General features: G+C 35.3%; 3 protein-coding genes across 4 annotated transcripts; 2 read left to right on the top strand and 1 right to left on the bottom strand.

Annotated features, from left to right (window-relative positions):
* On the bottom strand, positions 1–2,629 carry LOC133870075 (uncharacterized). 2 transcript variants are annotated; one of them, XM_062307116.1, is made up of 5 exons: positions 2,203–2,629; positions 1,921–2,103; positions 1,205–1,331; positions 902–1,015; positions 1–377 (listed from the first exon to the last, which is right to left on the bottom strand). In XM_062307116.1, exons 1-5 carry the CDS (start codon positions 2,449–2,451, stop codon positions 262–264), a joined length of 789 nt encoding a protein of 262 aa, XP_062163100.1. In that variant the 5' UTR covers positions 2,452–2,629; the 3' UTR covers positions 1–261. The 2 variants fall into 2 exon arrangements, with proteins under 2 accessions (XP_062163100.1, XP_062163101.1); XM_062307117.1 differs by having other exon boundaries at positions 1,921–2,100; positions 2,203–2,627.
* A 6,189-nt stretch (positions 2,630–8,818) lies between these two features.
* LOC133870524 (pectinesterase inhibitor 2-like) lies at positions 8,819–9,337 on the top strand. Its single transcript, XM_062307685.1, has one exon. The coding sequence runs from the start codon at positions 8,819–8,821 to the stop codon at positions 9,335–9,337; it is 519 nt and encodes a 172-aa protein (XP_062163669.1).
* Positions 9,338–13,222: 3,885 nt separating this feature from the next.
* LOC133870525 (uncharacterized) lies at positions 13,223–13,744 on the top strand. The gene has a single exon (XM_062307686.1). It carries the CDS (start codon positions 13,223–13,225, stop codon positions 13,742–13,744), a length of 522 nt encoding a protein of 173 aa, XP_062163670.1.
* Positions 13,745–15,785: the final 2,041 nt, after the last annotated feature.

Consider the following 15,785-nt stretch of genomic DNA (forward strand, 5'->3'; position numbering starts at 1 on the left):
TCAGCAATAAAGAACTTCAAATTACAAATAATAAACTTACAGTCAATCCATAAACCACCATAAATTGAAATTACATCATTTCATGCTCTTACAAAAGAAACAGAACCATTTCCCCAAATTTAATCATTTGTATCAACTCTGCATTTTACTCATAATGATTGGACCCTGCATACAAAGCAGTGCCCCCACACTGATATCATTCTATTGACAGACCATTCTTCTCAAATTGTTAATGTAGTTACATGACCAAATGCATCCAGTCTAACGTTGGAAAGAAATGGAATAGGAGCCAGTGTTTGGATCTTTGACAGTTTTGAAGTTGTCAACACTCATTCCAAAGCGACCCAATACAGAGTTGCCCATTTCTTTCAGCTTCCCTGCTCACAAGAACAATTTTAATGTAATTTAACTTCTGTCAATAACAGAAGCCATAAAGTGAGCAAAGAAGCATGTAAAAGTTTGTTTTAAAGCCTCAAGAATTCAGATAATACAACTCTAAGAAGCATCCAAAATCTGAATGAACATGACAGGATGAATAAACTAAACAAAATTCGAGTGTAAATGTACTGAGAATAAAATTGTAAACGAGATTTCCGATATAAATCTGTAAGTGTAAATAAAAAGCACCAGATGTTCATAGGCAATAATAGACTCATAAAAATCTGGAATAATGCTAGAAGTCCCTCTTTGTGTCACTCCAAAAATGAGGTGACTTTCAAAATCACCATTGAGCTTGTGATTGATGATTATTGAATTTTGATCAAATTGTGATTTTAAAGCCACTTCATTTTTGGACGGACACAAAAGTGACACAAGGGACTTCTAAGATGACTCAAAAATCTGCGCAGCTTGTAATACAATTCTAAGAAAGAAGAGAAAAAAACTTCTTTAGAATACTTACCAATCATCTCTTCCTTCATCTTTTCTCGCTTTTCTTCTGCCAATGGTTGCAAGCGGCGAATGGTTTTTTTAGCTTGGTCATTTGAAGGATCCAATTCCAATATTTTTTTCATATCTACAAGTAAATCAGAGAACAAAATCAATTACAAAATACCATCCTTTCAGCATACCGTTCAGTACAATGCTATGTAATCCAAGATATCCAATGAAACTAACTGAAAATAATATTCGATGAAACTAACTGAAGATTACCAAATTCAACAATAATATAATCGTTTAACTATTATGTTAAATCCAAACTTACCAGCAATAGCCTCCTCATAATGTTCAAGCTTTTCGTGAGCTTCTCCTCTTCTAGCCAAAGCTTTCATATATGTAGGATTTAGTTCCAATGCTTTCGTACATTCCTTGATTGTTTCCTCATATTTTCCCTGGATACATATATAAAAAGTTAAAAAGTCAAAAGCCTTATAAAACTCATGGACAGGAAACAGACAAATGAACAAGAAGAGAAAAATCATTAGTTTAGATGAAAATAAGTATATCTATTTAAAGAAACTTGTTTTCTATTCCATAGCCCACAAAAACAATTTGCTTTAGAATGAAGAGAAGAGAGCTTTATATGGCACGCCTCAACATTGGAAATGTCTCTACTTTCGTTTATTTGCCAAGCACTCCCTGACTTCAGTCTCCCCAATGTTGTTCTAATCCGTAATGTTAAAATATTGATTAAAAGATTAAATTTACCAATTCCTATCACCTTTAAGCATTTGGAATAAGTGATGGTTTAACTTGTATTTGAGCAAAGGTTCTAAGTTCAAATCTTGATTCCTCGTTCACCTTCGACTTCAATTAAATATTTTAAAGAGTGCTACAAATATAAATTAAGTGATTAAATTTATCTTTTCTTATCTGCTTAAGCTTGGGGGAGAAATTATGATCTAAGCAAGAATATATATATATATATATATATATATATATATAAATATCAGTCTATGACTGGAAAGAAGAACAACATACCAGTTTCAGAAAACATACTGCCCGATTTGAATGGCATATGGAACGCAACTCCACAGAAGAGGGCATATCTGGAGCAACCTGTAAAGCAAGGTCATACTGTGATATTGCCTCCTCGAACAGCCCATCTCCAAACAGCTTATTTCCTTCCGATTTTGCATCATTAGCTTCCGCTAAGGCTTTCTGCTTTAAAGCAGCAAAATAGATTAACACAGAATAACCCTAACCGAAAACGTTCAGGATTATATAAGCAATTGAAGGAAAAAAGTTGCACCTTTGGAGTACCTGTTTGAGTTGATCGTCGTCATTTAGGGCGTGATCGGAGTCGGCTTGTGGGGGTCCATTTCCTCCACTGCTGCTTGCCCCTCCATCATTGTTGCTGTTGCCGGCGTCGTCGTCGCTGGGCAGTTCGGTATCGCTGGCGGTCTCGAAGCCATCGGAGGCGTCCCTGTTGGCATTCGCCGATGTGGGCGGTTCCGATTTTGATGTTGTGGGATCGACCTTGTTGCTCTCTTCCGCTTGAATCACCACCATCTTTTGGTAGGGCTTTGTTCGTACAGAGTATCCTTAAATTAATTTGCTGTGATTTAGACAAATCTTCTAGCCAGCTTCCAGAAACTACTCTCCGGATAGCCCTTTTGTACGTCTCTCGCCACCGTTTCGAATTCTCTCGACGGATTCGAAACGCACCGTCTCTCTCTCATAATTTTCTGAAACGAGGGGAAATCTGGGGCTAAAATACGCATTTTTTTTTTTTAAAAAAAATAATAATAATTTTGAAAAAAAAAAAAAGGGTATGACGTGGCGTGGTCAAAATTACTTTTTACTTTTTTATAAAAAAATGCCTCATAATAAATTTTTTTAATTTTTTTTATATTAATTAAATATTATTTTCTATTCTTAATTTATTGTTTTTTCTCTTTTATACTTTTTTTTTTTTTTAATTCATTTTTATCTTGATTCCAGAAAACTCGGCCGGTCAGTCACTCAGCCGTCTACAGTCTTCACCTTCTTACAGCCCAGTCCTCACAATTAAATCCAAGGAAGATTGTTTTTATGGTCGCTCACTACAGCTGCAACAACATAAGCTCTTTTTTTCTTGCATTGTTTCGGTGCAGATTGCAAGAAATATGGGCATCAACCACCACCTTCGCTCCACTCTCAGAGTCCGGGTATCAAATCTTCAATTTAATTTAATTTTTTTATTTTTGGATGAATACATATTTTTCATGTGTGTGTTTCAGTTGCAATGGGGACCAGTTCTTGATGTGTCATCATGTTTGGACCGTTTGGTTCTTACAATTCTGTTAGAAGATTTTCTTCTTTTTTTCTTCAATCGCTTTGTAGGAAGAGACAAACAGTAAGGATGTACAAGCGGTGCGGTTATTAACCGGAAATAATCAGTTACTGTTATATACAAGCAGTGCGGTTATTAACTGAAAATAATCAGTAACCACTAATAATCGACAACAACCGCTAACTGAAGAAATCGAAAAAATTGAAAATAACCGCAATCGGATAACCGGGTACCTGGTTGCGGCTACTGATGATTACAATTTAAAAAACTAGTTAATAACCGAATAACCGCAACCAATTTTTATTATTATATATAATTATAATTTTTATTTGAAACTAAAGAAGGAAACATGACCATCTTTAAAACAAAACCAATAAAAAAAAAAAGACCTTTTACAGTACAGTAAAGACTAAACAAAAAGAGGGGGAAATACAAGGGAAATGCTGATGCTCCCTATGTATCATAATGTATGATACAGGAGAGAAGACAGTTATAGTGATTTTTTTGTGCCTGCAGGCTACAGAGCCTTTGGGTGGGCACTGATAGCACTTGGCAAAGAGGCCGAAAGTGTCAACTTGCTTGATGAAGTTGTAATATCCCAAATTTTTATTAATAATAACAACTTAATAAGTAAGTTAAGATAACTTAATCAATAAGTTGTATAAAAAAAAAAAAAAAACAACAACAACAACAACTTGCACGGCAAGTTGGTCTCTTCTTTTATAATTTTCTTCTTTTCTCTTTCTTTTCTGGGTCTTCTTTCTTCTTCCTTCTTTGTTTCTTTTCCTTCTTCTCGAGAGATACAGGGAGAGATGAGAGAGTGAAGGATTGAGGAAAAGAAAGAGATCGAGAAATTGAGAGAGAGAGAGAGAGAGAGAGTGGGTTGAGAGCTAAGAGATGAGACCGAGAGATCGAGGGAGACCGGAGGAAGGAGAAACCCGATCATGGAGGACCCGACCAGTGGGTTGACGGTGGCGATTCCGGCGAAGCAAAGCCGAAATTCGACTGCCTGAAGGCCGATTTCCGGCGAGCCAGTGAGCCCACAACCTAAAGAGACTCGGAGACATGTGAACCGTGAACCCAGCCGAACCGTGACCCGAAACACCCAGAAACTTGATCCTCCAAGATTGGTGACCTGAGCCGAAATCCGGCGACCTTTCCGACGGAATCTTTCGGTGGATTTTCTGGGAGTCCCTGTTCTTGTTGGGCATTTTCGGTTGGCTGATTTAGTGCTCGTGTGTGTTCACTATTTTGAACGACTGAGCCATGTTCTCTGTGGGTGCTGTTTTGATGAGTACTATGTAGGGATTTTTGGTTGTTGTTTCCCCTGTTGTTGTTGGCCGGATAGTTGTGATGTGTGTGGATTTTGGACAGTGGCCGTGTACTGTTTCGGGAAGCTTAGAGGTTGCTGTGATGCTTGGGTAAAAGCTCAACCCCGTCGCTAATAGAAAATCCAGATGACACAGTAAGACGAGGGTATTTCTTGTAAATGTGTATATCTCGCTAAGAGAAATGGATCGTTGTGGACCGACTATTGTATAGTATATCCCTTTTTGGGGTTTATGGCTTTGTAATTCATTAACTATAGACTGTAATAATAAAATAAGAATTTCAAATCTCTATATTGTAAATGTACATGTTTTTAGCACTCAAGTTCGCGTTTCCCTTATATACCAAAACGGGGGCGTGACAGAAGTTGTTAATGCTCGCCTACATTCCAAATCCAAAGACAACCACCAGCACCCATATACCACTGTAAATGCGTTCACTACATACATGACCGTCCATCTGGGAAGGAAGAATGGAGGTTTCTTTGCCGCATTTTAGATACACACACAGTTAACACACCTCAATGTCAGAGACTAGGAAAACAAAGTGTGCAACAGAGATTTTTATATTGGATTTTTACTTCCATTACCCAGCCAAATATTGGATTTTTCTTTCTTTTTTTATTTTTTATTTATTTTTTAAATAATAATAAATTGAAAATTCAACTATAAAAGAAAACTGGTTATCTGGTTAATAACCGATTTAAAATAACCGGATAGCAGACGGTTAGAAAAAATCGCAACCGGCCTACCGGCTGTGATTGTTAAAATAGAAATAATCGAAAATCTTGGTTGCGATAGCGGTTATGAACAAATAACCGCTACAGCAACCAGTTGTACACCCCTAACAAAGAGATCGGTTAGCCAAGTGGGTTTTCTTCAAATTATGTTGTTTTCATGCCTTGTCTGATTTCTGGAGGATTTGTATTTCTTGATATATATATATATATATATATATTGCATACTCTTCCTCCCAGCAAAAACGCAAATAAAAAAGCTTGGTTGGAACACGGTCGTGAGGAGATGCGTGAAGCCAGCCGTGAAGGAGAGAGAGAGAGAGAGTGTCAGAGAGACCGATTTTTTTCATTAAAAAAAGTGATTGGGAAGTTACAGTGCTACCCAATGTATTGGGCAGCACTGTAGCTACTCAACAAAAAAAATGTAAATTTGAAATATCTATTGTGGGTGGTTTTTGTGAGTTTTGGTAAAATTTTCCCTATTTAGGGAAGGAAACCAATATAAGAAGATTGTTGCTAGTGTTCTGACAAGGCTACGCCACACCATGCTGGCTGGACGCTGAGACTACACCAATCGGACGTCTAGAATTATTCAAAAAATACTAAAAGATAAAATATATATAGATTTGGATTAAATAAAAAAATAAAAATAAAAAGAAGGAAGAAGAAGATTTGATTATGGGGTAAATTGATGAAGTAGGTTGAGGCTTATAGGCTTTTGATTGACCAAACACTAAATTTTTATGGTTTAAAAATTTCAAATCCAATAAGGAATACGGATAAGCTTCATCTTAGAGAGAGAAGCTCTCACTTCTCTCTAAGGTGATATTTCGCACGACCGACTTCCCATGTGCTACTGTTTTCTCCCTGGGAGGGAAAGCTTCCCTCCCCTTTGCCCCTTGACCCACATCTCCTTCTCCCCATCCAGCCACACGCCCTTCTTCCCCATAAACTAATAAATCCGAGAGTTTTCTCTCAGAAATCCAAACCAGCTATGCACCGGTTGATCTATCCACGTACCGGCTTTGCACCGGTTTTATCTTCTCCTGTTCCAGTTTTCTACTTGCTTTCCTCTAACCAGTAGTGTTTATTTGACCTATCCTCCATCACCCACCATGTTTTAAGGTTTTTTAACGTTTGGTGTTTGGTTTTTTGGACTTGGATCTTCTCACCTCCGTCCTCTTTCTCAAGACACGCTCCTCGACAACAGGTTCGCCGGAGTCTCAGGAGTCCGCCGGTGGTCTTCTCCACCTCCATCGTCGCCTGGAGGTCGGCGCGTGCTTCCCACGCGCCCCGAATGCTCCTCTTAACATCCGGCGCGTGGAGCTCACGCTTGCCTCCTCCTCCGCCTTCCGCTTTAGCCCCCGCCGGCTCCAAAAGATTCCGGCTCTCCCTGTTGTTGAGAGGCTGCCCTTGGGCGGCGCGTGGTTCTCACGCGCCTCTAGGAACGGCTCCCACCCTTCTTCAGAAGCTGCTGTTTGTGTTTTTCTTTTTCTTTTTTGTTGTTATACCTCTCTCCTTGTGTACCCCTATTTTTGTGTTTGGGTTCTAGTGACTCAATACACTTGCCAAATCACCTTTACTAGTGACCCCGGCTTTGTGGCATCCGTGCCTCGAGCTAATGAGCCCGTATTTTCGGAAGCATTGCCCCCGCGTACTTTCATTCTTAATTTTATTTTTGGGTTGCCCAAGCCCTACTCTGTTTTTTATTTCCTGTTGTAATTGGTTCTCATGTATCTATACAATAAAAAAATTAAAAAATAAAAAATTTCAAATCCATGGCACCTCTTTCGAAAGAGAATGAATCTCCACATGTTAGTGAGGTTTGCGTGCAAACTGAAATGGACGACTGAGATTAAATCTGGATAGATCTCGTCCGAACAAAATTGGTATCTTCACATGTCATCGCGTGCCATAGTGATAGGTGAAGATCAATGGTCCAGATTGATTCATATATGCGGACATGTGAGATTTAATGTGGAAGCTAAAGATCAAATTTTTTGCGTGAAACCAAGAGTTTAAAAAGTGAGAAAAAAAAAAAAAAAAAAAAAGAAAGAAAGAAAGAAAGAAAGAAAGAAGAAGGAGAAGAAGAAGAAGAAAAAGAAAAAGAAGAGTTTTATTTTCTTCCCTTCATTCAAGCACAGAGAGAGAGGAGAGTGAGAGAGAAAGGGAGAGAGAGGAGAAGGCTTGAAGAAGTGCTTCACAATGGTGAGTTTTGTAACTGATTTTATCCGTATGATTATGTGTTTTTTGAGTATTGATGTTGTGATTTAGTTGAATTATGGGTTTTGTTTGAAGTTTTATTATGGTATATTTTGAAGTTTATGTGATGACAAGTTTTTTTATTTATTAGCATTATGTTCCTCTAAAAATGGTTTATTTGAGGTAAGAGTGCTTATTAAGAAAAATGGCCCAACATTTATGTGGAAGAGTGTTTGGCGTGGTTCTTTTTTCTTTTTGAATGGGAGTATTTGGTGTGTTAAGGCTCTGACAATAGTGGCTTTTTTTGTATGGTCAGTAGTTTTGGATAAAATTTTGACGCATGATAGCTTGCGTAAGAGGAATGTCGTAGTGATTGAATGGTGTTATATATATAAGAAGAATATGGAGTCTATTGATCATCTGTTGCTTCATTGCGAAGTCGCACGTGATCTTTGGAGTTACATTCTTATTTTATTTGGAGCAGACTCATCAGAGTGGGTTATGCCACGAACGGTGTTGAAATTGTTAACTAGCTGGGGCGCGTCGGTCAGGTTTGGTCGTGCTAAAGAAACTTGGCAGTTAGCTCCATTGTATTTATTGTAGTGTATTTAGCGGGAACAAAATGCACGGCTCTTTGAAGATGTAGAAATATCAATGGTGGAGTTACGGAAGCGTTTGCTTAATATATTATATTTTTGGATAACGTCCCACCATAGCTTGATTGATTTTTTTACTTATGAAGACTTTTTAAATTTATTCTTTTCTCGTCCCACTTATAGGTTCTCTTGTATACTTCCCGTGTATAAGGGTTGCGCCCCTCTGCGCTTTTACTTATATAAAAAAAAAAAATTACTAGCATTTTGTTTATATTTTTAGAAGAGATTATCATTTTTTTTTTTGAATAAGATTATCGTTTTTATTGGTTACTTGTTGCTTTGACCAGTATAATTACGTCATATTATAGAAATAATGTTATACTTATCATATAATTAATTATAGTAATAACCGTTAAAAATGACGCCCGACCCCCAAACTGTATGGCCCATAAATAACATTAACATATTATCTTATAATAATATGTTTCCTTTTAGAAGCGTATATAATTATATTTATTTATTTATTTATTTGACCTAGGGAATGCTACTTATTAGGCCGACCATTACATAAGAGCGACGAAGGCGAGCAGCCCCTGTAAAAATAGCAAACGCCCTACTTTTTAGCCTATTCCCCCCTCCCCTTTTAATTTAATTTAATTTAATTTAATTTTATCCACCAACTTGAACGCTTATAAAATGGCATAATAATACACATTAATTCAACATACATATATTCTCAAAATGGCTTGCAATTCTACAATTTTCCTCTTTCTTGTGGCCGTGTTTCTGGGTCTCCTTGCGTTTGCGAGTGGAGATGCAGCACTAATAAATAATGTTTGCGGAAAGACTGCAAACCCAGGGTCTTGCCACAAGTGCTTTAACGAGTACACCCGAAGCTCCGGCGAGGATGTTAAGGCCTTGGGACGCACATCCATCGACTGTGCTAGTTCTCAGTCCCTAAATGTCATGAGTGACGTAGGTAACCATGTGGCCACGGCCACAAATAAAGAGAAGGAAGCATACGTTGATTGCTCGTTGAAGCTGCAAACTGGGGATCAGAAAATCGCGAGTGCACTCCAAAGCTGGCAGACTGGACATTATGTGGACGCTGGCAATCTGCTGTTGGATGCTCTGCAGGCTGCCCGTGATTGTAGTGCTGGGCTGCAGAAGTTCAACCCCCCTCCAAGTGTTGGAGATGGTCTAACTACACTTCAGGGTTTTTGTGAGGCAGCCAATGGAGTTCTCAGACAAATTCATTAATTATTTTTTTAATTATTATTATTATTATTATTATGAATTAATTTTTTTTTAGAGATTCATCTAATAAATATGGTGAATCTATGAAGTCATAAATGTTGATATGACTTCACCATTTAATTCTATGGAGCCTTGACTTACTTGTTCGTATATATTATATATAATGTGATGAATGAGAATAAGCTATAAATTTTATAAGTAATGCTAGAAATTATTATTATTATTATTATTTTTTTTTTATCATTTCAAAGTTGATATGCCTTTTAAAATTATCATTAGATCAAAATCTAATATTAGTTTATCCCAAAGTTAATATAATTTTAAAAACCACATAAATCTTGTTAGTAATTAATATTTATTCGTCATTTCAATTGCCCCTCTAGGATCCCTCAAAGCCAATTTTGATGCAGCCATTCGATCCCTTTTTCCCATTTGCATTTGGTATTAGTGACCACCTGGGCAACATTCTTGCTTTATAATTGTTCCCTTTCCTCCGTTGAATAAATAAATAATAATAATAATAAAAACTATCATCCATTTATTTCTTTTATTTTAATTAGAATAATACAACTTAAATTTTCACTTGGTTTTGTTTAGTTTAGGGCCTGCTCTACCTTACATAAAAAATTAGGCGATCACTTAAGGCTCCTAATTAATGAATATTAATAAAGACATTTTTTTTTATAAAAAAATATTTGAAGGCTTAATTATAGTCATTATTTTTTAATTAAGGCTCCTAATTATAGTAATAAGCAATTAAAAATGCATTAATATAATTTAATTCTCCAACATTCCATTATTGAAATAAATCTTAAAAAATTGATAACGTTAAATAAGAGAATCAGATAATATTAAAGACATTATTAAATAAAACCCATTTTTCAACTTTAAACATTATATTATTGGAAATAATGGAGAGAAAGAAAATAGTAATAATATTCAATATATTGTGAGTAGAGTTTTTGGGTCTTGTGATGAGTATTGAACAGCCAAATTCCAATAAGAATTTAAACGACAACATTAAATTCTTATCTCAACTCCCAATTAAATCATTTGCAAAATATATGGATTGCTTTAACATTCAATGCTAACAATATATAATTTATTCCAAATGTTAAAAATGTATAAATTATGTCACACAAGTACTCCAACATTCAAAATAAAACAAGAAAAAAAATGCTAAGAAGATAGAAAGTTTTCAAAATATATTATTCAATTCAATTATAAACTCCTATCTTTGTAAATTTCTATTGTTTTCTCATTGTTTTCCTATTCAAGTCTTATTCAAATTTGAATTATTATCTTCTTCTACACTTTCATTATTTTCTAACAAGTCACTATTCAAGGCATTAAAATCATTTCATAGCTAGTCGGTGACAAAAAAGAAAAGGTTAGTTACCAAAAAATCAATTAATCACTTGCATTAGTTACCAAAATGAAATGTTAAGAAAAACTTAATCCGTAATTTCGCATCCCAAAAAGCGAGAAAAATAATTTTTAAATAAATTTTTATTATTAATATTAAAATAAACATTATTTAAAACTAAAGAAGACGCATCACTTAAACATGTCACCTTAGGCCAGAGTTTTGTCCCTTCGGACTAAATTCGGTGGTGGTTTTAGTCCTTCTAACCCTTTTGGATTATGGAGGTTGTTTCTTTCTTTGTATTTTTTTAGTTTTTCTTTGTTTGTTTGGTAGGAAATCACTCAATAGAGGTTCCAAAGGAGGAGAGTCTGCTGTTGGTGTCGTCGGTGGGAACATTTGGTAGTGACTCAATTTCTAAACATTCTTTGGGGCCAAATCTGCACAGATCCGTTGTTCTACAGTCGACACGCGCCCTACAGCCTTAGTCGCCGTCGTCCTCTGATCCTTCTGCCGCCTTCTTTGGCCGAGACGCTCACTGGTGACCGGCGCGTGGTCTTTACGCGCTCGGGGGTTTTCCACCCTTTTGGCCGTGCGTGAGGGCCACGCTTGTATCTTTTGTCGTTTTGGTGGTAGTCAAGGACTTCTGGTGATCATCCGCTGCAGGAGTTCTTTTGACGATAGTGCGTGTATCTCACGTGCCGTCGCCGGTGGCGGCTCATTTGCTACACCCGCCGTCACCGTGACGATTTTCTTCTGGCGGCAGTTTCTATTTGGTGTTTCCTGTTGACAGATTATATTTGATAGGTTGCTTTGTGCTAGATTATCCTAATCATTGATTTTTTTAGCACAAATTGTTTGTGACCGACTCCATAGTGCAAGTAATGGTTTCTATGCATGTTAACGCATATGCACATTTCTGTCGGCTAGGACTATTTGTAGCATCTGTTAGTATGATATGTATTTTATAGGGTAACTATAATGAGGTACTTATAGATTTGAGTCCCTGTAATGGTCTGAGTCAGTTTCAGTCTTGTATTAGTTTGATTGTAACTTTGTTACCCTTTGGGAGTACTTAATGAAATACTTACATTTTCCCTTAAAAAAAAAAAAAAAAAATCATGTTATTATTGTTTTCTTAAAGCAACATGCAACTTGGTACGTAGGTCATAATTATTAAATCGCTTATCTTTGTATGGAAAAACTTTATATATAGAAGATTATATTGAATATTTAGGGTTCTATGTAAGAAATCAAATACAATGGTTGATCATAAAAAATAAAAAAAAAGTAGTTAAAGTTATGCAAAAAAAAAACATTATTCATAATATAATTATTACTTAATTTAAGTTATAATCCCATGAGATGTATGTACATAAATATAAGAATAAGGAGACTGTACGTAGATCGAGCTATTCCTCCGGAGTTATTTGACTCTAACGTCTTTGAAAATTTTCCAATTACCTTAAATTAGTTGCTTTATGTGATACTTAAAAAAATAAAAAATAAAAAATAAAAAATAAAAAATAAAAAATAAAAAATAAAAAATAAACGTGTTGCATGCACGTGTTCCAGCTTCGGAATGAATGAATTTAATTACGAGATAAAATTCGTTAGAATATAGCGCAGATCAGTATATATATTAAAAAGAAAAGGATATATATTAACTACTATTAAGATAAGGAAAAATAGAAATTTGACAACCTTAACCTTGAACATAGTCTGCTCGATCTACAAGAGTAATTAGTTATAAAAAAAGGTTGTTTTGGAAATTAATCGCAACATAACTCAAATAAAAAATTTCAAAACTGACCATTTGATGGTTCTATTAATACAAATCGTTTTGTGCACACCCTAGCTAGTATACATTATATATATATATAATGTATTAATTAGCTAGTATTTGTCACTTTTAGACTTCGTTTGTTTAGAAATTAAATATTTTTATTGGAAAATGTTTTTAGAGAAATCAATTTTTAGCGTTTGGTACATACGAAAAATCACAAATACTAATTTTTCATATTTAAAGCCAAATTCCAATCAGAATCACTATTAGATTTTAATCTAATTAATGATGATTTTAAAAATCGTATCACATTTGAAAAAATAAAATCTAAAAGATAATAAGTAATAATGACAAAATTTGCGTGATTAATTATTAGCCATATACGTACCATGCATGCATCTAAAAGATTTTTATTTCCTATTCTGTCTTGCTGAGCCAGAAAATCGTATATATATATATATATATATATAAGAATTCAACTCTTTCAGAATCGCTTCACGTTGTTGATCAGTACTATATATATATTCAGGTTAGACGACTCTTTGCCATTCTTTTTTATTTCAACTTGTATGATCTAATTCTTTTTTAGCCTTTTCAAAACACATATATTTTTAAAGGGAAATTGGGCCTCCAAATGTAAGTTTGGAAGATAACTTTTTGCATATGAGTTAATGTATTTTCGTATATTTTCTTTTCTTTTCCAGCAGGTTTTTGGCATTAAACATATATATATTCTCAAATGGCTTGCACTTCGAAATTATTCCTTCTACTTGTGGCCATGTTTTTGGGTTTCATTGCTTTTGTGAGTGGAGATGCAACACTAATTAACAATGTTTGCGGAAAATCTGGAAACCCAGTCTATTGCCACAAGTGCTTTAACATGTATAGCCGAAGCTCCAATGAGGATGTTAAAGCCCTCGGGCGCACATCCCTCGACTGTTCTAGCCTTCAGTCTATAAATGTCATGGGGCTCGTAGATAAACTGGTGGTCAATACCACAGACAGGGCCCTGAAGAATGCATACATCGATTGCGAATTGAAGCTCAGTTCTGGGGATCAACGGATAAATAGTGCACTCAAGAGTTGGCAGAATGCACGTTATGTGGACTCTGGCAATCAGATGTTGGCTGCTCAACAGGCTGTCGGTGATTGTATCGCTAGGTTGCAGAAGATCAAACTCTCTCTGCCTCCTGTAAATGAGCTACGTACACTTCATGGTTTCTGTGGGGCAGCAATTGGAGTTCTTAAACAAATTCATTAAAATCAATCTTGTACGTGTCATTAATAAAAACTACTAATAAAAACTAAGTACCTTCCAGTGTCTCTTAGTTTTTCTTTTCTTCTAGAGATTTGTTTGGATGATCAAGAGTGCTATCTAAAATCACGAATTATATTTGTGTCTCGTTGTGTTATCTAAAAAATAAATAATCATATTGGAATTGGTTCAACCATTTGGTTTAATAAACATAATTGAGAAGGATCTTGCATGTCTTCTTCATGTTGGAATTCCTCGTTAACGAACTAATTTTCTTGAAATTCTTCATCAACAAACTCATATTCCTCCAAAAAAGATTGATACGGTAGATGGATTTACGGTTCACAAATAATGGTCAAGGTGGCGCACTACGGACTCAGTGCGTCAAACCATACCTTCCTGCATTGAAATTGCACCTCACTAAAGGTAACCTCGTTATCCTCATCGGCGAAACATGAATTTGGTTGATGGCAACGACTGTTAACGACATCCATGGCGGCAAATTAATTTCCTCGATTGTACTCTAATTTGGGTTTGGAACGTTAGTTTCTGTCCAACTCTATAGGCTCATATTTTTAGCTCGATTTGGCCTAGCAAATGTTGGAATTGAAAAAGCTTCATGAAACATGAATTTGTAGGCCTTGGAATGAGCTTTCCAACTCCAACAAGCTTGCTTCCATCCGAAGTCAGCATCATGAGATATGACTCTTTTTCTAGCATTGGTTTGATGAAAAACTGCCTTGCATGCACCAGTCATCCATAGTCATATACATTCTCGCAATATTCGTCATCTAACAACTGGCCAACTATAAAATAAACATGTTTCACAGGTAAACAGATCGAGTGTTAGTCCACTACTTAATGAGCAAATATCGCAAGGATATAATCATCAATGTTGTGAACTCATAAATTGATAAAAAAAGAAAGAAAAAAGAAGTTTCAAAATAATTATATTATCGTGTAAAACAGTTCTTGGTGAAATATCAATTTATGAATGAAATTCATTATACATATAATTATATGATTAACAGTAAAGTAAAGTCTTAACTCAACTGCATATGGTCAATTTGTGGCTTTAACCCTTTTATGGTAGAGTTTGCACATCTTGAAGGACCTATCTTACAACACTGATGACCTGACAAGGTACAATAGTGGCCCACACTACTAGCGATGTACGTCGTTCTATTGTGAACATCATTCGTACATGGCTGCGCCCGGTCACTAATCTAGCCCATTAGATCCAAGTGGTAAAAACATAAACGTATTTACAAGACAGTATAATTTGAATTATATTATATATGAATAATGCAATCATTCTCGGGAGTGCACAACAATTTGTATTAATAGAACCATCAAATGGTCAGTTTTGAAACCCATTTTTCTAAGCAAATGTTTAGTCTTATTGATGGAAAAACGAATGAAATGCTACATGTGACATACCCAATCAAATAAGAGTGTGGATATTGACGGTTGACACCATATTTGGCAGGGAGGAGATATTTTAAAGGAGGGCAAAAGGACAGAAGAAAATGATAGGAAATGACTGGTCATAAGAATAAACATTGGTGTTGGAGGGGACCATTAGGGAAAAAAAGAGGGTAAAGAATGAGGTTTATCGCAATGAAATGTGGGTAATTAATGATATTTATGTGTAACACAAGGAATTAAGTCATTTGAAGAAATGAAGCTTCAATTTATTAAAGTGACATGGGTTCAGAATACATGTGATTTTCATAAATATTTTTAAGAAAATATATTATATTGGCATACTATTTTGATATTTAAAACATACGTGCTCTTTACTTGCACGAAATTATTTATATAACGATGTGAGCTTAATTTTAATACATATGAAATACTGAAAAAAGAATGAATGAAAGTTGTACTAAAAGTCGTGTAAGTTTTTATCAATGCATGCACGTAAAAAAACATAATAATTGCATCGTATAACATGACTTCTAGTCGCACATTTACAACTATATGGTCATGACCTTGTGATCAAGTTTTATGTTTATGTTTTTACCACTTCGATTCAATGGGCTAGATA

The sequence above is a fragment of the Alnus glutinosa genome, chromosome 6, assembly GCF_958979055.1.
Source record: "Alnus glutinosa chromosome 6, dhAlnGlut1.1, whole genome shotgun sequence".
Classification (NCBI taxonomy): Eukaryota; Viridiplantae; Streptophyta; class Magnoliopsida; order Fagales; family Betulaceae; genus Alnus; species Alnus glutinosa.